This window comes from Sminthopsis crassicaudata, chromosome 4 (assembly GCF_048593235.1).
Source record: "Sminthopsis crassicaudata isolate SCR6 chromosome 4, ASM4859323v1, whole genome shotgun sequence".
Classification (NCBI taxonomy): Eukaryota; Metazoa; Chordata; class Mammalia; order Dasyuromorphia; family Dasyuridae; genus Sminthopsis; species Sminthopsis crassicaudata.
In genome coordinates, this window is record NC_133620.1 from 339,212,639 (window position 1) to 339,238,094 (window position 25,456).

At 33.0% G+C, this 25,456-nt stretch overlaps 1 protein-coding gene across 13 annotated transcripts in view; it reads right to left on the reverse strand.

The window, feature by feature from the left end:
- Nucleotides 1-25,456, reverse strand: part of TANC2 (tetratricopeptide repeat, ankyrin repeat and coiled-coil containing 2) — a 567,085-nt gene that overhangs the window by 130,796 nt on the left and 410,833 nt on the right. For all 13 annotated transcript variants that reach the window (XM_074260887.1, XM_074260888.1, XM_074260884.1 and 10 more), the window contains one exon: nt 3,077-3,202. In XM_074260887.1, the coding sequence (XP_074116988.1) occupies nt 3,077-3,202 (126 nt within the window). The remainder of the gene's footprint in view (nt 1-3,076; nt 3,203-25,456) is intronic.

Below are 25,456 nucleotides of genomic sequence, written 5' to 3' on the forward strand. Positions count from 1 at the left end.
AGTTATATAGTTTTCAAACAAGATATGACTTTATAGAGAATCTACAGATGTCTACTAGACCATGTCTAATGATTGGTCTTTAAAACAGGATGAGTTTAAACTCGAAGTGATGAAGAAATGAAAAACAAAAAGAAGATGTTAAGTGAAATTGCTTATGTGTATGAGTTATAGGTGGAGGTCTCTATCTGGGAAAAAACTGAGACAACAACCACCTTTGGCTTAAGATTAAGGTAAACTCCTTCTTGCTCAGTTTCCCAATTGTGTTCCTGTGTTTCCCATCTGATTATTTTTGAGTCTGGCTATGAGGCAGAATTTTTACTGCATGTTTGGTTGTCAACTGTGACTCTTACCTGAAATGAATCAGAACTAAGGATACTTTATTCTGTCATATATGTGCTTTAGGCTTAAGTCTGAAAGACCAGTTTTATCTTTTATCCTTGTTTTTTCCTCTTATGTCACATTTCTATAATCAAAGCAATTGGTCAATAGAAGATATGGGCACATTGCAAGTATGTAAGATTTTACTGTTTTCAATCTAGAAATATATAGTCATTATATCCTTAACAATTAGGTAAAAGATTATTTAGGTTAGGCATCTTGCCTGTTACTAGATGTATATGTCTGTGTGAAAAAAGGTCCTTAAATGTTTCAAAACTATGGAAGATTAATTAGGTAGTAATACAACTGTCTGTGAGATCTAGTTGCTGTTCAATTGATAATGGAAATTGAAATGGAAACATCTTCAAGTGTGGTTTGGAGAAGAGAATTTTAATGCACTCAGTTTTCTTAGAGAATGTAACTTATGGAATATATTGTGTTACAGCAATGAAAAGTTAATTTTATTCAAATTTATTACTAATGTGGAAATATCTATTTGTACTATGTGTATTGTGGTACAGACATGTTTTCTTAAAAACAGCTTACTTGATATATACTGTTCTAGAATTAAGGACTTAAGCACACTTCCAAGCCCTTTGTTATAGAGCAAAGTCAGCCTATTGTAAGCAAATTCATTCATGCTACCATTGAATCTAGTACCTACAAAAATACTGTTACTCATGTTTTCTCTCAGTATTTATAACACTACCCACTTCTCGATATATTTGTTTCTCCTAAGCTCCAGCTGATTCACCTTTAAGTGTTAGTCAACAGTATCTGTCCTGTTTGTGATCCTGAGACTCAGCACCCACTGGATACTGCTTTAACTGTCTTCTGGACCCTTGAGTTCATCACCTCTTTGAGTGGTATCCTGCGAAGTAGGGACAACTCCAGCAGGAAGCAGCTTCAGAATACATGACTATTGCCCTATACCCCAAAAGATTTTGGGCCTCATTTGTATGAGGGGGGGGGAATGATGGGGTAAATGGATTTCAGCTTTTTCACATCCCTATCAACAACCCAGGATCTGAGTAGGCCCAAGTGAGGAGCAAGCTGACTCTAAGTAATTATCTTTTACAGACAGAATTAACCTGTACCAACGCCCACTATTATCTTATACAATCTGGAGACTGAACTATAGGTATCAACTCCTGATGCTATCAAAACAAGATAACTATGACCACCAAATTAGGATAGTAGGACAGAATTAGCATTAGTTAATATGCCTTTCTTCCAGTTCTTTCCCATAAAAGGCCCTACCTTTTGGCCCCTTGACTTGGAGATGGCCTGAACCTGAAAATTCACTCCAGATGTCTCACCACCTTTAAGACTTCTTATTGGACCTCATCACTTCATTGAGAACTCTTATCGGACCTCAACAATTACTTCTTTTTTCACAGGATCTTAGATGAAGAGTTGGAAGGAATCTAAGAGTTTTTTGGCCCAACTTCATTTTGCAAATGACAAAATTGAGTCTCAGGAAAGTAAACTGTCCAAGCCTAAATAGACATATTTTCTTTATTTATGTATTTGTCCTTCATTCTGGAAAAGGACCATAACCTCAAGGAGGTGATGACATGACATGCAAGTGAACTGGATTTAAGTAAGGGAGGGCTGTGCAAGATCACCTGCATTTTCCTCTAGAGCCACCTGGGTCCAGTGGCCAGATATAGATCAGTGTGACTGAATATGGCCCTGGATGCAGTGGGAGACCTTGGCAATTTTATGCTAAGGTCTTTAACAGGTCTCAGTTTGACTAAGGCCATATCCATTCAATTATTAAGGCTAGCTAGCACTTGTGGCAAAGGATGGCTTCTTTCACCTAGTCAAAAAAAAAAAAAAAAAAAAAAGATATTCCACCTACGCCTCCATGTCTTTGGAATAGGCCTTCATTCCTGGAATGCTACCTTTTCCCAATTCTGTCTTTTGGAATCCTTTAAGTCTTAGTACAAGCATTGCCTTCTGCAGCAGGCCTTTCCCTGTCTTCTCAGTTACTAATGCCTTCCCTTTTACAATGATCTTCCATTTATTATGTTCTGTATATATCTTTTTATATACATGTTACCTTTCCCATTCAAATGTAATGCACCTCAGGGCTGATTTTCTTTGTATCCCCAAAGCTTATTAACTCTGTGTCTAGAGTTGTAGGTGAGATAAACACTTAATAAATATTTGTGGATTAATTGAATTAAAACTAGGTATAGTTACAGTGTAATAAAGCTTTAATTTTGTCAACAATTACTGGTGAAATTCAGCATCTTAGGAAGATTATTTTTCCTACTTATTATATAAGATCACAAGATTACAGAATTGGAATTGGAATGGATCTAAACCCTTTATTTTATAGATCAAGATCCTGAGTCTCAAATAAGTGGCAGGGTTAGACTGATTCCATGTCCTCTGACATTATAATTAGCATAATTAGTAATTTTTCCTCTATACCAGACAGTTCCCTCATCATCTTTTATAGTATTTGGAGAACTCAATTCTCCTGCCAATTGGAAATTATTCTGTTTTATGCAATGACATTTAGTGCAATAATTTTTACAATTATCTTTGTTTTCTAGGATAGACATTATAGGAACAGATTCCAGATTAAGTAGATCATCTTATCTACCAGCATACTGTATTAAGCATAAGAATATGATACAAATCATCTGATTCTCCTTTTACTTTGGGTTCTTCTGGTCTTTCTTACCTCTCAAGTCCTGCTGTGTACGAGCACCACCCATACTCTGCCTTGGCATTCGGAGAGAAGTTCTCAAGGGAGTATGTCTTTGTTCATCCAGGTAAGCAAGGTCCTCCAAGTGGGCAGAACTGGTAGCTGCCAAGGTAAAATAATTCTATCAATTTAGAAGGTTGGAAAATAACATTAGTTTGTAGCATGCAATTCATCAACATTAAAGTTATATACAAATATGAACTAATATTAAGTCAAATGTGTGCATTGGAGAAGCTTTTGTCAACTTGAATATGTAAAGGAAAATCACATAATTATTTTTTTAACATTTTTTCTTTAAAAATGTTAAAATGATTGAAAATAAGAATACATTTTACTATTGTATGTACACCTGGGAAAAATAATGCAGTTGTCAGATGCATAACAAATAGTTTCTAGGACTTATGGGGAATGACCTATGGATACTAACTCCAAAATAATATCTGATAACTTGTGAAACTGGCAGAGGACTTAATTCTTATTTTCTCTAACTACATGGCTGGATTTGGGGTATAAGAAGTCAAGGGAAGCTATTTAGGTAGAGTTTATAAATTGCCCCAGATTGGAGAGCCAATGGGCCTGCTCTATAAAACTGTCAAGTTTGTTAAGGATATAATGAAGATTTGGGCTCAGGGATAGAGAGAGAGAAGAAAAAATGGCTGAAAACAAGTCAATATTTTTTGCTCAATGTCATTACTTAATTGCTTCTTAAGTAGCAGCCACAGGCTTCATTTACAAATGATACACTTTGTAAAATGCCTAGCAAAGTGTCTGTCATAGAATAAGTGCTATATAAATGTTAGATGTCATCATTATTCAGAATACATAAATACAGAATACAGAAAACTATCAACCTAGAGAAGTAAATAGTGCAAATACTACTATCCTCTATTTTATACATGAGGAAATTAAGGCAAGTTAAGTGACTAGAAGACACAAAGAATCTATATCAGAGCAGAGTTTTTAACTTAGTTCCAACACCCCTGAAGAAATAGCTATACAGACATTAACTAAATTTCTCCTCATAAAAGTTTTATAACTTGGAAATATGGAAATGAATTCCTAACAGACACCTATTATAACTGAATTTAACTGATCAGTTAAAGAAGATGTCAAAATTTTCTTCAAAAATAACAGAAAAATTGATTCATAAATAGAAAAGCAAATTGAAATAGGAATATATCAATAAAAACAAGAAATTAAATCAAAGAAGATCTTTATGCTCCTATTCCACACAGCACTTTTTTTTTTTTTTTTAATCTAAGTAATCATATTTCAATTGGCGGTTCTGTGATTTCATGGACAAGTAGCAGAACTACATAGTGTTTACTGTTTGTTTCTTTTCAAATCCAAATTCTCTTCAAATTTACTTCATAAATGCAGATACATATACAGATTATATGTTAACACAGAGGAGCAAAAAGACAAAAATTCTAAAAGGCTTCCTTGCTTGCTCCTTAGCTGGAAATAAAGTTTGTTATGGGATAAAAGAGTAGATTTCATGTTTTCAGTGAAGGCAACAGAAGACTCTTTATGCTACCAGAGGAAACAGGAAATGAGTTTCTTTAACTGATGATAAATTAAAAGGGAGCTACATCCTACCAAATTCAGTGACAAGAATATTGGTTAGTCTTACCAGTGACTGAGAATTAGTTTCTAGTTTGCAACCAGAAACTAACTTTTCTTTTTTCTTTCTATTCCTTATTATAATGAATGAGACAAACACAAAAAATGAATATTTTTGAATGAATCATGGATCTCTATATGTGACTTGTCCCTTTAAATAAATTCAAAATTTAACATAGGTTACCACACTACAGTGCTGGTTTATGGTCCTTTTAAATTTCTTTTCATTCTCTTGTGTTTATTTTTAAAATGATTCACTGTTTTTTTCTTTTTGTCTTCTTTTTGTTTGGTATTGATATAACTATCTCCTCATTTCTCCCTCTGCTCCCAAAAGAAATAAGAAAAAGAAAAAAAAGAAAAAAAAAAGCCCTTTCTTGTGACAAAAAAAAAATATTAAAAAACCTCACATATTGGTCATGTCTGAAAATGTAGATCTTATTCTGTAATTCATCATAATTCTAACAAGAAGTGGGAAGCAGGAAATGACCATTAGTCTTCTACTGTCATAAATAGGCATTGTTTTGATGAAACTTCTAAAATCCTTCATGTCAGTTTTCCTTTACTGTGTTTATTGTAGTCACTGCACAAATCATTCACATTGTTTTGCTTATTTCACTCTACACCAGTTCATTGAAGTTTTCCCAGATTTTCCTCAATCTGTCCCTTCTGTCATCTCTTACAACATACTATTTCATTTCATTTGTATATCATTATTTGTTCAGCCATTCCCCCAGTTAATTGGTGCTCAGTTTGTTTCCAATATTTTTTTTTGCCATAACAAATGTGCCTCTATAAATATTTTTATCCTTATAGTCCTTTTATTCTTTCTTTTTATGCATGTATGGTGAGTTTGGTTCCAAATTACTTTCTAGAATGTCTACTTTACAGGCATACCAACAGTATATTACTATCCCTTTATTTCCACAGCTCATTCAACAACTGTCATTTTTTCTTTTCTGACATTTTGACCAATCTGATGGGTAGAACATAAAACTTTGAAGTTGTTTTAATTTATGTTTTTTAAATTTAGTGATTTAGAACTTTTTTTTTTTTTTTTTTTTTAATGTGGTTGCTGACAGCTTGGAATTCTTCCCTGGAAAATTACTTAGTCATATTCTTTGACCATTTTATCTATTGGGGAATAACTTTTATTTTTTTTATAGCCTTGCATCAATTCCCCTATATCAGTGAAGTCTTCTATAAAGATTCCCCTCCTCCCCCAAGGTACTGTTTCCTTTCTAATCTCAACTGTATTGACTTTTATTTGTGTAAAAGATTTTCAATTTTTATCTATAAAAAAAAAATCCATTTTTTCAATTTCCATTTTTCTAGTGATCTTCTCTAAACTTTGATCATAAAGTTTTTCTTGTTTCTCTGTTTTGATTATGATATAACTTTTTATATCTGTCAGGTAACCATTTGGCTCTTCTTATATAAATAGCATGAGCTATAGTTCTATATCTAACTTTCGTAGTTGCTTTCTAGTTTCCCCAGCACTTTTGTTGAATGAATCTTATTACTTTAGCATGTACAGGTGTTTGAAAATATAAATGCTATTATTGTTAGTTTTGGTCCTTGGGTTTAATTTAATATTAAACTATTGTATTTGATTACTTTTCAACCTTACAATTTGAATCAATTATATTGATCAACTTTTCTATTTTTTAAAACTAACGACGAAAATATTTTTGATAACTATTACTTTATCAAATAATTTGAGAACTGTTAGACCATTCCTCTTTCCAGAGGCAGCTGGGTGCTGCAGTGGATAGAATGCTAATCCTGGAATCAGACTCTTCCTCCTAAATTCAAATCTGGTCTTAGATCACCAGTAGTTTCATGACTCTAGGCAAGTTACTGTTTGCCTCAGTTTCTTAATTTGTAAACTGAAGGAAAGGACAGACCACTCTAGTATTTTTGCCAAGAAAATCCCATCACAAAGAGTGACAGAAAAATGACTCAAAGACAACAAAGGCCTCTTTACTTCCTATTTTTAAAAATTCCCTTGAGTTAAATGACATTTTACTCTTTCAAAATAATTTTGCTATTTTTTTAGTTATATAAAGAAACATTTTGGCAATCTGACATTGCATTTTATTTAGGCTTAGTTATAATTTTTATTATGTTGACTCTGTTCAACTATTAATAATTAATATATCTTTTCAATGATTTAGTCTGTGCTTATTTATGTAACAGAATCTGATAGCTGTATTTAGAAGTAATCAACAAATGTTTATTAAATATTTAATATGAACCAAGAAATATACTAATTGCTGGGGATATAAAAAAGGGCAATGGAGCTCCATTTCTAATGAGTCAAACAACATGCAGACAATTAAGTACACAGGAGATATTTTATATGTAAACATGGGAGATAATCTTAGAGGGAAGATACTAGCAGTAAGGAGGCCTTGGGAAAATTTTTTCAGAGGGAAGGATTTGAACTAAGGCAGAGATTCTGAAGAACAAGAGTGTTCCAGGCATGGGGAACAGCTAGTGAAATTCAGTCAGGATATTCAATGTTCCATGTGAGAACATATAGTAAAGCCACTGTCACTGGATAGGAGAGTATATGGAAGATTATAGAAAAGGGAGGAAGAGGCTAGATTGTGAAGTACTTTAAAAACCAAGAAGAAGATTTTATATTTGATCTTGAAATAAACAGTATTTATTGGGAAGAATAATGATATAGTCAGAATAGTATTCTAGGAAGATTGCTTTGGCAACTGAGAGAAGGATATATTGGGGTAGGGAGAGACTTGAAACAAACAAACAAAAAAAATAAACAGAAGGCTGTGAAGACCGAAAGCATTAAGTGATAAGGGACCACAACAGGGTAAAAGCTTCCTTGAATAGAAAGAAGGGAGCATATGGGGAGAGATGAAAGCTAGTAAGCTCTATTTTGGTTATATTGAATTTGAAATGCCTTCAGGACATTCAGCTTGAGATGCCTAACAGGCATTTGGTAAACTCAAGAGAGAAGAGAAGGTACAGAATTTTTTGTTTGATTTAGTTGGTCAATTCAATCAACCAGCATTTATTAAGAACTTTTTATGTCCAGGCATAGTACTAAGTATAGGGGACACAAAGAAGGCAGATATTTTACACAATTGGTAGTTATTTTAAATGTGATTGCTTTCTATTCAATTGCTAAAGTTTTGTTGTAATATATAGAAAGGCTGATATATTTTTGTGTTTTAACTTTATAGTCTGACATTTAATCGATTATTTATTGCTTTGTTTATTTTTAATCAAATTTCTAGGATTCGCTAAATGATCACATTATCTACAAAAGTTGATAATTTTATTTTCTCTTTGACCTCAATTTTTTGTCTTCCTTTATTGCTAGTTAGCATTTATTTATCTATAAGAAATAAAAAGATGACAACAAAAATCCTTGCTTTATCTCTGATTTTATTAGATAGCCTTCTAGCAACTATACATTTCAGTAATGCTAGCTCTTAATTTTAGACAAATATAACTTACCATATTTTTTAAAAGGATTGTGTAATCTTGCAAATTTTAATCCTTGCAATTAGTTTTTGTCAAAAGCCTTTTCTGCATCTCTTGATATAATCATATGGTTTTAATTTTTTATTACTGTGGTCCTATAGTGAATCAACCTTATATTTCTGGTTATAGTGAATATATTGCTACAGTTTCTTTGCTAACACTGGATTAATTTTTTTTTTTTTACTGATATTAAATACTGATCTATAGTTTTCTTTCTCTACTTCCTTTGTTCCTGGTTTAGCTCTTAGGATCATGGTTGTCTCATAGGAGGAGTTTTGAAGAGTCTCTTGGTATTATTCTTTCTTGTTCTTTGAATGGTTGATAGAATTCATCCATTAAATCCTTTTGGTGCTGGGTTATTTATTTATTTATTTATTCATTTATTCATTCATTCATTCATTCATTTATTTGTTTGTTTGTTTATTTATTTATTTATTTATTTATTTACTTATTTATTTATTTATTTACTTACTTACTTACTTACTTATTTATTTATTTATTTATTTGTTTATTTTAAGGCATTCCATTATGGTTTGTCTATTTTCCGTGCTGTTCATTTGGGCATTTTATATTTAAAATTACTCATTCACGTCATTTATCAGTTTTTAAAAATATTTTTAAGCAAAAGTTTCCAATATTTTCTTTTATTTCTACTTCATTTCTTGTAAACTCTACCATTTTAGCTCCTGACAATTTGATGATTTCCCCCTATCAAGTTAGCTAACATGCTTCCTACTTTTATTTATCAATCTGTTTTTTTCTTTATTCTTTAATTTTTTGCTGACAAAGCCAAATCATCACTTTTTCTTTTCATGAAATTTTTTTCAGAAAAATTTCCTTAAGAACTGTTTTGGTAACATCTCCAAAAGTTTTGGTAAGTTGTCTCATTGTTGTAATTTCTTTAATGTAATTATCTATTGATAATGCTTTTCTTTCTTTGATCCATAAATTCTTTTCAAAGGAGCTTTAGTGATTTTGATTTTGATTGCATTGTGGTCAGTAAAAGATGTCATTCATTCAATAAATAAATAAACATTTATCAAGTGCCTATTAAGTGCTTGGTACTTTGCTAAGCACTGGGGACACAAAAAAGGTAAAAGAGTTCTTGCTCTCAAGGAGTTCAAAGGCTAATGGGGAAATAACATGCAAACAAGTAAAATAAGCTGGGTGAATGGAACTAATTAATGACAGAAGGCACTGGAATTAAGAGATTGGGAAAGACTTCTTGTAGAAGGTAAGAATTTAGCTGGAATTTGAAGGAAGCCAGGGATAGAGATGAAGAGAATATTCTATGCATAGCCAGTGAAATGCCCAGAAATGGAATGTTTGGTGATGTCATCAGCTCCCAAAGATTCAGTTATATCTTCTCTATCCTGATGGTTCTCAAGTCTATTTACTCAGCCTCTTTGCTGAACGCCAATCTTTCATCTCCAACTCCCTATTAAATATGCCAAAGAATTTGCCTATTCAACATCTTAAACTCAGCATATCCAAAACTGAACTCATTATCTTTTTCTCTAAAATCTTCTTTATTCTTCTGGTTAATCTGCCTGCCACAAGTCTCTATCCTGCAGTCAATCAGCTTCTAAAACACAGGTCTGACCATGTCACCCCATCCACCCATCCCATACACACATTCAATAAATTCCAATGGCTCCCTGTAATCTTGTCTGTTTGGCATTCAAAGCTCTTCATAGCCTATCTTCTTCACTTTCTAGTCTTCTTACATCTTATCACCCTGCCAGTGATCCAAACTGAATGGTCACTTTGCTGTTCCTTGAACAAGACCCTCAATTTCTCAACTCCAGGAATTTTTATTGATTGATTCCATTCAGAGAATGTTTTCTATATCTACAAAGTAAATTTAAGATGAGGAGAAAGAGCATTCTGAGTAATACACTTAGGTATTGAAAGATCTATTTAAAGAGCATGGGAGATATACCTACGAGATTAAAGAAGGAAAAATAATCTGGTTTTTTTTTTTTGTTTGTTTTGTTTTGTTTTGTGAAAGAATATTGTTTGTGAACTACAAAAATTTAAGTCTTACATTAAATTTCTGGCAAAATTATGGAATATATTTTTGAAAGTGGAATTATGGAATATATATATATTTTAAAATATCTCCACTATTTATTAGTGAAAAATCAAGAAAAGGAAGTGCCAGGAACCAAGAATATTCCAGATTAATTGTATTTCCTTTTTTGACAGGATTATTAGACTGTAAAGAAATCTACTGGGAGATATAATTTAACAAGATTATAGCAAAACATTTGATAAAATCTATCACTTGCCTTTTAAGTAATTCTCATGGGAAAGATAAGGAGATGAAGACTAGATGAGAATATTTTAAATGAATCCAAAACTGGCTGAATAGACAGATTAAAGGAACAGTTTTTTTTTTTTTTAAGTAGACCAAAGAAATTAAATTTCTCTGCTATCTCATTTGATTCTTTTTCCTTTCCCTTTTCCTTCCTCGAAATACCAATAAAACAAAATAAGATTATACCAGGCCTCAAGTTTGCTTTTAATTCTGTGACCCTTGAAGATCCCAGGATTCTCAAGGGGGATATTCTGTTCTTAATAATCAATCAAAAAAAATAAACACTTATTAATGGCCTGACATTAGTTTGAAAGTTTTCCAGCACAGTGTCTCAAAGATGTGTGGTTGGCTTTTTGATAATCTTTTTTATTAATGACTTGCATTAAGGCATGGATGGCAAGCTTATCAAATTTACAGATGATAAAAAGCTGGAAGAAAAAGTTAAAGTACTGGATGATAGAATTTGGATTAAAAAAGATTGTGAGAGGTTAGAACAATAGACTGAATTTTATGAAATTTGTTAGGGATAAATGTAAAAGTATTTAAGCTCAAAAATCAACTTCACAACAATATGGGTTGTGTGTGAGTGGATAGACAGTTTAGGTTCAGAATATTGTGTTTTAACTTAAAAGTAACTGGGAACCACCAATGCTTCTTATACTGTAGTGGCATGATTATATCTGTGTCTCAAAGATAACATTAGCTATTAAGGATTAAAAAAGAGACCAGAAGCAGACTAGATAGTGCCTTGTATGGATTATTATTTATCACTTGTTAATACTGTCTGCATTTATTTTTATATGTCTAGAAACTCTTTGGACACTAAATGCTGCTCTGACCTCAGTACTGAGATATCTACAAGGAGTTTTGGGTTTTCCCAAGTCCTGGATCTAACCCCCACAACAGTGTCACTTAGGGTACTCCCTTCTAGGTCCAGCTTGAATGTGGAGTTTTCTTGTCTTCTGGCTTTGTCCAAATTTTATTTACTAATATCCATCTCAATCTGCCTTGCTTTCAAACTGTCTTTATCTAAAACCTATACAATGTAAATCTTTCAAAGCCTTTCAGCTCATTCTCCTCTGCCAAATTACCAAATAAATGAATTTAAAATTTTTAAAAATTGTTTCAGATTTTGGAGTTTGTTCTACATGAACAATATTTGCAAGTATTAGACATTAAATAAATTATTACTGAATTTTATTGAACTAACAGACAAGAAATGGCCACTTACCAATGTGGGAGTTAGTTTTTAATCAGCTGGGTAGTATCAGAATACTGACTTATTAGAGCAAAAATCAAAATTAAAATAGCAAACCATAGAATTAAAATGAAAATATATTACACATAATTAAAGCAACTTCACCCAATCTATTTAAACAAGCTCCTGATTACAGAAAATAAGAAATGGATAAAAGAACTGACATTAACAAAACTATTCCCTGAAAAGTAAGCTTAATGGATATAAATCAATCTTGGTAATGAGACCAGAAAAGTCTAGAAACAGTCTTAAGTCAGCAAACATTTTATTTTGTTGCCAAGTAGCCAAGAGCAATATGGATTTAGAATATAAAGTTGAAGAAGCTGCTACTCAGGATAGTAGAAGAGTATAAGCAGTTTGTTTTATAAAATATTGAGAAATAGTTGAAGAGAAAAACAAATTTTCAGAAAGCTTGGCAGTACAAGACCTAAATGAGCAAAACCAATTTATTGACTCTTGGGTCACTCTTCCTCTTTTTTTCCCAGGGAGTTCAACACATTCTTCTCTTTTAACAAGCTCCTACCCTATGTTAAGGAAATTTAACACCTAAAGAAATATTGCAAACTTACTAATTTCCCAATTCCTCAGCTATCTTAAATTATATTACTTAATCCTTCTTCCACCTTAGCCACACATAGGAATAGCCACATATTAGATCTTACCATTACTCATAAATGTTCTACTTCCTGATTAGGAACTCTTAAATTTCCTTATTTGACTATAATCCCTTATTATTTTTACTTCTTCCTATGATTCTTTTCTTCCCATATCTAATCTTTGCTCTCCGCAAGACTCTCATGCCTTTTCTCCTCTCAATATTTTCTCAGGTCATTATCATGGCTCTGACTCCATGTCTCTTTGTCTCTCTCTTTCTCCTTATTTCAATCTCAATCTAATAGCCACTTCAATTCTACACTCTCTTCTGTTCTTGAACCACTTGCTGCTTGTCCTATTGCCATTAATCTGACCAAACTTTAGCTATAGATTATTTCCACCACCTGATTACTACATTTTTGCTCATGAGCTGTGAATGCAGATGGAAGAAATCTTACAACTATACTAACTAAATAATAATAAATTTAAGTTATCCAGCGTTAATTGGGACTTCACTGTATGCAGTCTTTTTATTCTTCCCTGCTTCCCAATTGCATTTTTCACTGAAGCTAACTGAAACGAAACCTGCTCTTCCCTTTTCAAATCTTCCCCTATTTCCCTGAGTTGAGAAGCTTTACTAAAAAGTTAAGTTCATTCAATGACAGTTCTCTCTTCTTCCTTTACCTTTACCTCAAAATTTCTTAATAGGAGAACAGGAGTATGTCAACTCTTCTTCCTGGTGTGCATAATGTCAAAGAATATGAGAAAAGGAGAAGCACGACTAAGGAAGCGATAACACTGAGAGGCAGATTTTCATAAATGCAAAAGGAGAGAGAATATAAAAAGAAGAGGTGGAGCAATTTGTTTTTAAACAACTGAATAAGAATCAAAGAGAGTACAAGGGAAAGTAAAGGCAGAGGAAGAAAGAAAATGGAGTTTGTTAGGATTAAGTTAGCTGAGAGTAAGTGAATGGGAAATATAGTTTGGAAAAGAATTTTTTGCCCTGAGAGACTTCTATAATTACTGGAACAAGAGAACTCAAAACAAAATCCCAAACCTTGCAGCAGTTCTTGCAACTGAATTATCATGGACTGTTTGACAAGTCTTTGTGAAGGCACCAAAGAATCTTTTTTTCTTCTTACATGGAGGATATGTATGTTCATAACCATATGATTGCAAGTAATAATAGCAACTAACATTTATAAAGTGTTTCACATATCTTATTTAATTTCCTCAGCAACAATATTTTTTTAAAAAGTGAAAGGATATTTCTATTTGACAAAAGCAGCACAAAGATATTTACTAAAAGGAGAACCTTTTCATTAGCAAATTCCAAGTTTCTTGTAATTATACTATCTCTAAGATATACTAGGTTTATGATCCTAAGTGGCTGGCTACCTTTCCCTCACAACAGAAGAACTCAAAAGAAAGGAGAAAATTAGACACAATATCAGAATTGGAATTTCATCACAAGTCCTGTCACTCAAAATCTAGCACACTTTTCAAGGAGTCTTTCATTACAGGGGAGAATTAATGAGATGGAAACTGTGATAAGAGTGAAAAATTAAAAAGCAACCTAATAAATGTTAGAGCTTTTACTGAGGACTCAGGAAAACAGGTCTTAAACTCAAAAAAAAAAAAAAAAAAAGAGCTTTAATTTTTTTTTTTTTAATAAGTAAGCAAAGCTTAAATTGTCAAATGTGATGCATTTTTGACATTTTTCATGACTGTCATGAACACTTTGGTCTAGCTCACATAAAAGATGACAAACCTTTTCTTTTCTTGACAGATTGTTCTAAAATTATAATTTGGTTATAATGTCAAATCATCATACTTTTCTACTTAATTAATAAAAATTATTCAAGACAAGATGACCTTTCATTAAGTATTTCTTAACAAGCAGAAGAGGCACATTTAGAACTAGCACTGGACATACATTCTAAGTACTGTAGAAATCTAATGATATTAAAAAGAAATCCCTGTGTTTAGCTAACAGGACTATTGATTAAAATGGCATATGATAACACACATACAGATATTCTTCAGGTATTTGGGAGTCTTAAGTATTTGGCATATGATGCTGCAATTTATGGTTTATGTCTTCCAGTGCTGAACTTAATGCTTTTTTGTTCTTCACAAATGGTTTGACCACTTTTAATTAGCTAGAAATGCCATTTATTTCTCCCTATGAAGGGGGAAAGTATTTCCTTATAACCAAAGCTGCACTGATTAGAATTAAGAGCTTCCTCTTTCTAAAGACACTTTGGTTCACTAAGATCAAAGCTTATCGTTTCCCCTTATCATAAAGTCTCTAGCCACAGTTACAATAAATGATTTGCCAGTGTAGTTGTCTCTAAAGTTGGTAGTAGTATCTGAGGTGTGAGTATGCCCAGAGATCAGGGAGAAGTGGAAGGAAGGAAGGAAGGAAGGGAGGAAGGGGAGGGAGGGGAGGGAGGGGAGGGAGGGGAGGGAGGGGAGGGAGGGGAGGGAGGGGAGGGAGGGAGGGAGAGAGAGAGAGAGAGAGAGAGAGAGAGAGAGAGAGAGAGAGAGAGAGAGAGAGAGAGAGAGAGAGAGAGAGAGAGAGAGAGAAGGAAAGAGAGAAAGAAAGAAAGAGAGAAAGAAAGAAAGAGAGAAAGAAAGAAAGAGAGAAAGAAAGAAAGAAAGAAAGAAAGAAAGAAAGAAAGAAAGAAAGAAAGAAAGAAAGAAAGAAAGAAAGAAAGAAAGAAAGAAAGAAAGAAAGAAAGAAAGAAAGAAAGAAAGAAAGAAAAAGAAAGAAAGAAAGAAAGAAAGAAAGAAAAAGAAAGAAAGAAAGAAAGAAAGAAAGAAAGAAAGAAAGAAAGAAAGAAAGAAAGAAAGAAAGAAAGAAAGAAAGAAAGAAAGAAAGAGAAAGAAAGAAAGATGAGCACATAAAATCCTAGAAGTTTTCACCAAATGACTGAATTCAAAGGGATAAACTGCTGTGCCCAGATTATAGAAAGAAGAGAACCACATCAGTGTTCAGTAGCCCTGGGCCTAAGCCCATCATCTAGATCATTCCATATAATTGAATTTGCCTATGTGAATTAGACATATGATGCAACAGTACTATATATTTCTTACATGGAAGGTAGTGCATGGAGTAGAACAAAAATATTTTGTAACATCCAGCCATTCTGGAGAGCAATTTGGAACTATGTTCAAAAAGTTATCAAACTGTGCATACCCTTTGCTCCAGCAGTGTTTCTACTGGGCTTATATCCCAAAGAGATTTTAAATGAAGGAAAAGGGACCCTAATGTGCAAAAATATTTGTGGCAGTCTTTTTTGTAGTGGCAAGAAACTGCTCATCAGTTGGAGAATGGCTGAATAAGTTATGGTATATGAATATTATAGAATATTATTGTTCTATAAGAAATGATCAGCAGGATTATTTCAGAGAATCCTGGAGAAAGTTACATGATCTGATGCTAAGTGAAATGAGTAGAACCAGATGATCATTAAACACAGCAATAACTACATTTTATAATGATCAATTCTGATGGATGGAACTCTCTTCAACAATGAGATGATTCAGACCAGTTCCAATGGTCTTGTTATAAAAAGAGCCATCCTAGAGAGAGAACTATGGGAAGTGAGTGGGGTTCACAACATAATATTTTCACTCTTTTTGTTATTTGCTTGCAACATTTTCTTTCTCATTTTTTTTCTGGTTGATTTGACTTTTCCTGTGCAGCAAGATAATTGTATAAATATGTATGCATACTGTATTTAACATATATTTCTACCAAGTTTAACAAGTATTGGACTACTTGCCATTTAGGGAAGGGGATTGGAGAAGGGAGGGAAATTGGAACACAATGTTTTGCAAGGATTAATGTCAAAGAATTATCCATGCATATGTTTTGAAAAATAAAAAAAACAACTTTAATTAAAAAAAGAAAACCCAACTTGGATCGATATTTACTAAGAAAGTTTAAAATATCTATGCTTAACTAGTACTCCACATTTTCTTAATGCATATTTCTGACCTGTGTTTTTTTGGGGGAAACGATAGCAAAGTAAAGAATGAAATGCAGTGAGGAAAGACTTTTGTGAAGCAGCTAAACATGCTATTGCAATTATCTGGGTATGAGAAAATGAGGATCTGCAAAAGGGGGTGAGAAGACTATCAGTATTAAAATAAAATAGATGTGACAAACATATAATTTAATATGACTTAATAATATTACTTATTTTTGAATATGTCACTTTGTAAAAATAGTTTAAACTCTAACAACAACAAAATTGGCTACTTTATCACGTCCATATTCTAACTGTAGTTTAGCTTCAGTCTTTTCCTATCTACTGGCTGCTTCTATATTGCCTACAATTATGCCTATGAAATCCCATCCTCAAAAAAACTTCTCTCTTGATTCATCTTTCCGTGCTAACTATAGTCCTTCATCTCCTGAATACTGTGGCTAAACTTCTTAAGAAAGCCTTCTATAATATCAGTCTCCACCACTTCATCTCCTCCTACTCTCCTAACTCTGCAATCAAAGCTTCTAACTTTATTATTTAATTAAAACTTCTTTCACCAAACATACAATTTCTTAATTGCCAAATTCAACTAAGCCTTCTTTTGCCAAATTTACAATCTCTTAAATGCCAAATTCAATTGTCTTTTCTCAATTTTAACCCTTATTCAATTCTTTACTGTCTTTGACACTGTCAATCATTCCCTTTTTCTTTATATTCTCTTCTCTTTTTGGAGGGACCCTATCTTTTTCTGATTCTCCTACCTGACAGTTTCTTCAGAAAGTTCTTTTCTGGATCTTTATCCAACATATACCTGTTTCCCTATGTCTATCCAATAGGTCTCTGAGCTGAGCCTTCTTTTTCACTATTTCAACTCATCAGCTACCATGGTCTTTTCTTTTCTTTTCTTTTTTTTTAATTTTATTTATAAATTTTTTTGACATTATATATGCATGAATGATTTTTTTTTATAACATTATCCCTTGTATTCATTTTTCCAAATTATCCCCTCCCTCCCTCTACTCCCTCCCCTTGATGACAGGCAATCCCATATATTTTACATACCATGGTCTTTTCTATGATCAATTTCTATTGGTCAGTCTACTATGATTAATGATCATTTTTATGCTAATTTTCAAATCTACTTATTCAGCCCTAACTATTTTGTTGATTTCTGGTCTTTTATTTACATTACATATTAGAGATGTTGAACTGAATATCCTATAAAAAAGTATAAAATCAACATGTCTAAAACTGATTCATTATTATTTCCAACTTTTCCATTACTGTCAAGGGCACCATTACTCCCAAATTTTTAGGCTGTCAACTTAGGTATCATTCTCAACTTCTCACTATTTCTCATTTCCAAGCTTTTGCCAAAGCTTGCTGATTTCAGCTTCATGACGTTGCCATTTACCCTGGTAGGGAACCTTATCACCTCATTCCTACACTACTGCAATGGTTTGCTGATTGTTTTGCCTGTTATATGTCTCTCTCTACTCCAGTTCAAAGCGTTCTTCTTAAAGTCCAAGTCTGATCATTTCACTACCCTATTCAATAAACTCCACTTGGCTCTCCATCATCTCCAAAATCAAATATAAAATCCTCAATTTTATAATTCATTATCTTCACCCCATACTCACACCTCTTCTGCACTTGACTATTTCTGTGAAAGTCATCATCAATTGTCTAGTTCCTAGGTTTATAACCTTAGGGTTATCCTCAACTCTTCACTCTTCCTTATCATGGGGGAGGTGACAAATATACAAATGAGCTACCAAAATTGTGCTTTTTCTATCTCCAAATTTCTCACATGCAAACCTTTTCAGGCATCTCAAACTTAACATATCTAAGACATAATTCATTATCGTTCCCCCCCCAAGCCCTTGGTTTTTTCCCCCAGTTTTCCTCTTACTATTGAGAGAACCAACACTTTCTCATTCACATAGGATTTCAATCTTGGTTTCATCTGTGACTTTTTTTTCTCATTCACTCAATATATTCAATCTGTTGTTAATCTGTCTCTACCTTGACAACATCCTTTACATACATTTCCAGTTTGCTTATGTGTCAAACACTGCAGAAATATAAAGAGGTAAAAATTTTCCCAGCCTTCAAAGATCTCAAAGTCTATTAGGAAAATATAAAATGTAAACAACTATGTACAAATGGATATGTATAGGACCAGTGGAAATGATCACAAAGGGAAGGAGTTAGCTGTGGGGGGGGGATTAAGAAAAGCTTCTTGTAGAAAGTGGAATTTTAGCTAAAACTCTTAGGAAGTCAAAGAAGTAAAATACTGAAGTTAAGGAGAGACAGAATTCTAGATGTGGGGATATCCAATGGAAAGTCTAGGAGTTAGAAGTTGGAATGTCTTGTGTGACAAAGAGCAAGAGACCAGTGTCATTATATTATAGAATATGTGGAGAGTATAGTTAGAGTAAGAAGACTACAAAGGTAGGAAAGGGAAAGGTCATAATGGGTTTAAAAGCCAAGCAGAGGAGTTTATATTTGATATTAGAAGTAATAGAAAGTCATTATAGTTTATCACATAGTGGGGTGACATGGTCACATCAGCATTTTTGAAAGATCACTTTGACAGTTGGGTGAAAGATAGTAGAGTAAGAAAGATCTTCCAGGATGAAGCAATTCCTGGGGCATGATGGAGATGTGTAGAGGAATACTACTTGGCAGAAAATGAAGATTAGAGAGATAAAAGGATTGATTACCTTGCTGTAGTAAGGGTCCAGTTAAGACTGTAATAAAAATTGTACTTGTGATACCTTTTTGCCTAAGAAATCTTTATGTGACCCCAGGAATAAAGTTATATAAGATAATGATATTGAATAAAAAGTCAATTTTGCAGCCTTCGCAATCTATAATATCCCACAACTTAAGTTTTTGTTCTAAAGAACAGAGTCTTCACAGTTTTTTGATTTTCTAGAGAAGTTTCAGTTAGCAGCATGTTAATAAGAAAAGAGTTGGCAGGGGAAAGTTGGTGATAGGATAGAAGGCAGATAGGTAGCACAGTAGAGAGAGGACTGGGTCTAGAATCTAGAAAATCTGAGTTCAAATTCTTAGTCATCTAGTCTTGTATTAGTTCTATGTGTCAAGTTCCTAATTTTTAAATGAGGAAGAATAATAGCACCAATCACACAGAGTTGCTGTAAGGATCAAATGAATTAATATTTATACAGTTTCTGGAACATAGTGAGTGTTAAATAAAAACTACTTCTGTCCTTCTCTTATTATCTCAAAAACACAGGATAGAGTATAGTTAAATTGGTTCCTGAAGAGTAAAGATGGAGAAAGAAGACAAGTATAATTAGTGCTGTTGTGATTGTCTGAGAAAGTACTTAGGAGTGAAGGGTTTGGAGGTCAATGTGAAAATGAAGAATAGGGCTATAAGGCAGAAAAAATAATATAAAAAATTTATAATCAGATGCAGGAACTTAGGAATTTATAAATAAGGAAGAGAGACATTGGTGAGGTATTGGTGAGATCAAGGCTTAAGACCATTTCTGTGTTTAGTTGAAGTGTGGTATACAGATAGATTATAGGAGTTGAACCGATTAAGGAACTGGAAGTTAAGGGGCTTAAAGGAATATCAATATTTATATTAAAGTCCCTTAGTATAAGGACAAGAGTTGGAATGGAAAAAAAAACCAGTCACCTAGACATTAAACTAATTGAGAATATAAGGAGAATATCCTGGGAATCAGAATCTTGATTGGATGTTAAATTGATAAGTAAAAACTGAATGAACTTCAAAGAAAGAGAGCTTGTTGAGTAATAGTGATAGAGGGAAAGCCTGGAAGTGGCAGGGGGGTACAAGGAGTATTCTACAACTAGTAAGTCAAAGGATGAGTAAATTCAGTGCTAAAAAGGGTGCCAGGGATTCTGTGTCATCAGAAGGGAGCCAGGTCCAATGTGAGTACTTGGAAATCAAAGCAGTGAAAATGGAAAAAGTTTAAAATGAAATAAAATGTTACCTTTAGGGTAGGCATTCTAGAAAGTACAGGGTGGTGACGGAGACTCTTTATGAAGGAATAAGGGGCTGGCTGTGGGAAAGATAGTTTGTATTATAGAGAGTGAAGAGTTTAGAATCATTGGGAAAGGGAGAGTGTGACTGGGTGGAAATATGTTGATTAATGAGAAAATGAGTTCAAGAAGTTTTCCCTAATAGACCCTCTACTTATAGAAGATACTAGAACAAGTCCTCATCATCTTTTGAATGGATTACTACAATAGCTTTCTGATTGGTTTCTCTACTATTCTCTTCCCACTCCAATTCATCTTCCACTTAGCTGCCAAAGTGACTTTTTAAAAGTGAAAATCTCACCATATCATTCTTCTACTTACTTGGTTCCAGTTCTTGTTGCGATAAAATAGAAATTGGCCTCAATCTATCTTTCTAGCTTCAATGGACATTATTCCCATTTCCACACTGTGATCCAGCCAAACTGGCTTTCTCTTTATTTCTCTCACACAATGACATTTCTTTTCTTTTCTTTTTTTAACTGTTCTCTTCCTCCAATTAAAAAAAAAATTATTATAGCTTTTTATTTACAAGATATATGCATGGGTAATTTTACAGCACTGACAACTGCCAAGCTTTTTGTTCCAATTTTTCCTCTCCTTTCCCCTCCCTCCCTCCCTAAGATAGCAGATTGACCAATACATGTTACATATGTTAAAGTATAAATTAAATAAAATATATGTTCACATGTCCAAACAGTTATTTTGCTGTACAAAAAGAATCAGACTTTGAAATAGTATACAATTTGTCTGTTATGGAAATAAAAAATGCAAGTGGACAAAAATAGGGAGATTGGGAATTCTATGTAGTGGTTCATAGTCATCTCCCAGAGTTCTTTCGCTGGGTGTAACTGGTTCAGTTCATTACTACTCTATTGGAACTGATTTGGTTCATCTCATTGTTGAAAATGACCACATCCATCAGAATTGTTCTTCATAAAGTATTGTTGTTGAAATACATAATGATCTCCTGGTCCTGCTTATTTTACTCAGCATCAGTTCATGTAAGTCTCTCCAGGCCTTTCTGAAATCATCCTGCTGGTCATTTCTTACAGAACAATAATATTCCATAATATTCATATACCACAATTTATTCAGCCATTCTCCAATTGATGGGCATCAACGTAGTTTCCAGTTTCTGGCCACTACAGAGAGGGCTGCCACAAACATTCTTGCACATACATATCCCTTTCCCTTCTTTAAGGTCTCTTTGGGATATAAGCCCAGTAGTAACACTGCTGGGATCAAAGGGTATGCACAGTTTGATAACTCTTTGAGCATAGTTCCAAATTGCTCTCCAGAATGGCTGGATGTATTCACAATTCCACCAACAATGTACCAGTGTCCCTGTTTTCCCACATTCCCTCCAACATTGCACATTTATCTTTCCCTGTCATTCTAGCCAATCTGACAGGTGTGTAGTGGTATCTCAGAGTTGTCTTAATTTGCATTTCTCTGATTAACAATGCCTTGGAGCACTTTTTCATATGGCTAGAAATAGTTTCAATTTCTTCATCTGAAAATTGTCTGTTCATATCTTTTGACCATTTATCAATTGGAGAATGGCTTGATTTCTTATAAATTAAAGTCAATTCTCTATATATTTTGGAAATGAGGCCTTTATCAGAACCTTTGACTGTAAAAATGTTTTCCCAGTTTATTGCTTCTTTTCTAATCTTCTCTGCATTAGTTTTGTTTGTATAAAAATTTTCCAATTTGATATAATCAGATTTTTCTATTTTGTGATCAATAATGATCTCTAGTTCTTTTTTGGTCATAAATTCCTTTCTCTTCCACAGGTCTGAGAGGTAAACTCTCCTATGTTCCTCTAATTTATTTATAATCTCATTCTTTATGCCTAAATCTTGGACCCATTTTGATCTTATCTTGGTATATGGTGTTAAGTGTGGGTCAATGCCTAGTTTCTGCCATACTAATTTCCAATTTTCCCAGCAATTTTTGTCAAACATTGAGTTCTTATCCCAAAAGCTGGGGTCTTTGGGTTTATCAAACACTATTAAATCAAACATCATTAAAGTTATTGACTGTTTTGCGCTTTGAACCTAACCTATTCCCCCAATCAACTAGTCTATTTCTTAGCCAATACCAAATGGGTTTGGTAACCATTGCTTTATAATATAATTTTAGATCTGGTACAGCTAGGCCACCTTCATTTGATATTTTTTCCCATTAATTCCCTTGAAATTCTTGACTTTTTGTTTTTCCATATGAACTTTGTTGTTATTTTTTCTAGGTCATTAAAATCATTTTTTGGGAGTCTGATTGGTATACAGCTAAATAAATAGAATAGTTTATGTAGAATTGTCATTTTTATTATATTTGCTCGCCCTATCCAAGAGCATTTAATATTTTTCCAAATGGTGAAGTGAATGTGAATTGTTAGCACTACTGTCTATTTACCCAGGTTACTTATACCTTCGGAATCTAATACTTAACGTGCAACAAGAAAATTGGATTTACACACATATATTGCATCTAGGTTATAGTGTAACACATGTAAAATGCATGGGATTGCCTGTCACCTAGGGGAGGGAGTAGAGAGAGGGAGGGGAGAATTTGGAAAAATGAATATAAGGGATAATGTTATAAAAAAAATTTACTCATGCATAGATACTGTCAAAAAATTTTATAATTATAAAATAAAATAAAAAAAAGAATTTGGGAATTTTTTTTTTTTTTTCCAATTGGTTAGATCAGACTTAATTTGTGTGGAAAGTGTTTTGTAGTTTTGCTCATATACTTTCTGATTTTCCCTTGACAGATAGATTCCTAAATATTTTATACTATTTGTAGTTACTTTAAATGGAATTTCTCTTTGTAACACTAACTGTTGGATTTTGATAGTGATATATAAGAATGCTGATGAGTTATGTGGGTTTATTTTGTATCTTGCAACTTTCCTAAAGGTGTGAATTATTTCTAATAGCTTTTTAGTAGAATCCCTGGGGTTCTCTTAATATACCATCATATCATCAGCAAAGAGTGATAATTTGGTTTCCTCATTACCTACTCTAATTCCTTTAATCTCTTTCTCAACTCTTATTGCCAAAGCTAGCATTTCTAATACAATATTGAATAGTAATGGTGATAGTGGGCAACATTGTTTCACTCCTGATCTTATTGGGAATGGTTGCAGTTTATCCCCATTACATATGATGCTTACTGATGGTTTTAAATAGATGCTCCTGATTATTTTAAGGAAAAGTCCATTTATTCCTATACTCTCAAGTGTTTTTAATAGGAATGGATGTTGGATTTTATCAAATGCTTTTTCTGCATCTATTGAGATGATCATATAGTTTTTGTTAATTAGGTTATGGCCAATTATACTGATAGTTTTCCTAATATTGAACCAACCCTGCATTCCTGGTATAAATCCTACTTGATCATGGTGTATTACCCGGGGATGATTTTATGTAGTCTTTTTGCTAATATCTTGTTTAAGATTTTAGCATCAATATTCATTAGGGAGATTGGTCTATAATTTTCTTTCTCTGTTTTCAACAGAGATACCTGGTTTAGGTATCAGTACCATGTCTGTGTCATAAAAGGAATTTGGTAGGACTCCTTCATTCCCTATTTTTTCAAACAGTTTATATAGCATTGGAGCTAATTGTTCCTTAAATGTTGGGTAGAACACAATGACATTTCATCTTCCAAATTATGCTCTGGCTGTCCCTAATGCCTGGAATGTGCTTTCTCTTCATCTCCATTTCAGAGAAATTTTCTATTCCTTTAGGACATAACTTAAGCATTACCTACAGGAAGCCTTTCCTGATATTCTTAACTGCTTCAACTTACCATCTCAAACTGCATGTATTTAACCTCAAGTATCTAGATAGCACAGGCTAATATATTGAGCCTGGAGTTGCCTGAGTTCAAATCCAGGTATAAATACTTACTATCTGTGTGATCACAATATTCAATCTATAACTACTATTTTCTTTTATTTAAAATGAAGGAAAATTCTTTAGTGTGGACTAATCTTTTCCAATGAAAATTAGAAAATTTTTAGCAACCCCTAAGAAAACTAGCATCAATTTTCTATCTTCCTCATCAATCTACCCCATGGGATGTAAAAATAAAGAAAATAATATTGGAAGTTTATGCCACAATTTTCAGGCACTTCTAATATATTAGAAAAAAAGAAATGCTTTTATCACTATTTTTGCCTAATTATTTTATTCACAGACTACAATATTGATAGATTGGATGAACTAAGAAGCAGCAGCATTGCTGAACAATATCTCTTTGCAGCCAAGACAGGGGTCTCATGCTAGTTCTTGAATTGAGAGTCTTGGCTGAGGAATAAGGAATCAGGACTGAAGGATCCTTAAATATTTCATTCAGGAACTACAATGAAATAATGAACTGTGAATATGTGAATGATATTCACATGAATTATGCAACTGTGAATCACAGTATGTCCTCTATGAAAAGATATATATGAGGATTTCTGACTTTACTCCCTAGTGAGCTATTCTTTTTAAAAATCAAGATTTAAAAGGAAAAAGCAAATCTGTAAAATTGACCAACTTCATATTTGACAGTGTATCCATATATCTTACAACACTACATCTGATAGTATATGCAATATTTTATGCTTATTGTCCCCACTTCTGTAGTACACTTTTTCGACTCTGCTGCAAGGTCAAGCTTAGTTATTATAATTATGCAACAATTCATTTTTGAACATTTTTTTAACATTCTATGATGTCTCTGCTGGAGACATTGCTCTGTTGAGTGCTTAGCATCTACTCCTCTTCATAGCTGTCTCTTGTCTCTGATGCAAGTGGTACAGTTCCTCAAAACTTCTCAGTGTTCCTTGCATTAATTATTATTTTTTTTAGATTATACTCTCTAAAGAATGTGTTTAGTATTTCTGTCTTTTTGCATTTATTTATAATTTCTAACAAATGGTCAATTTTTACAAAGATATTATAGTATTGAGAAATGTGATTATTTTTAATGTTCTCATTCAGAAGACAACATAA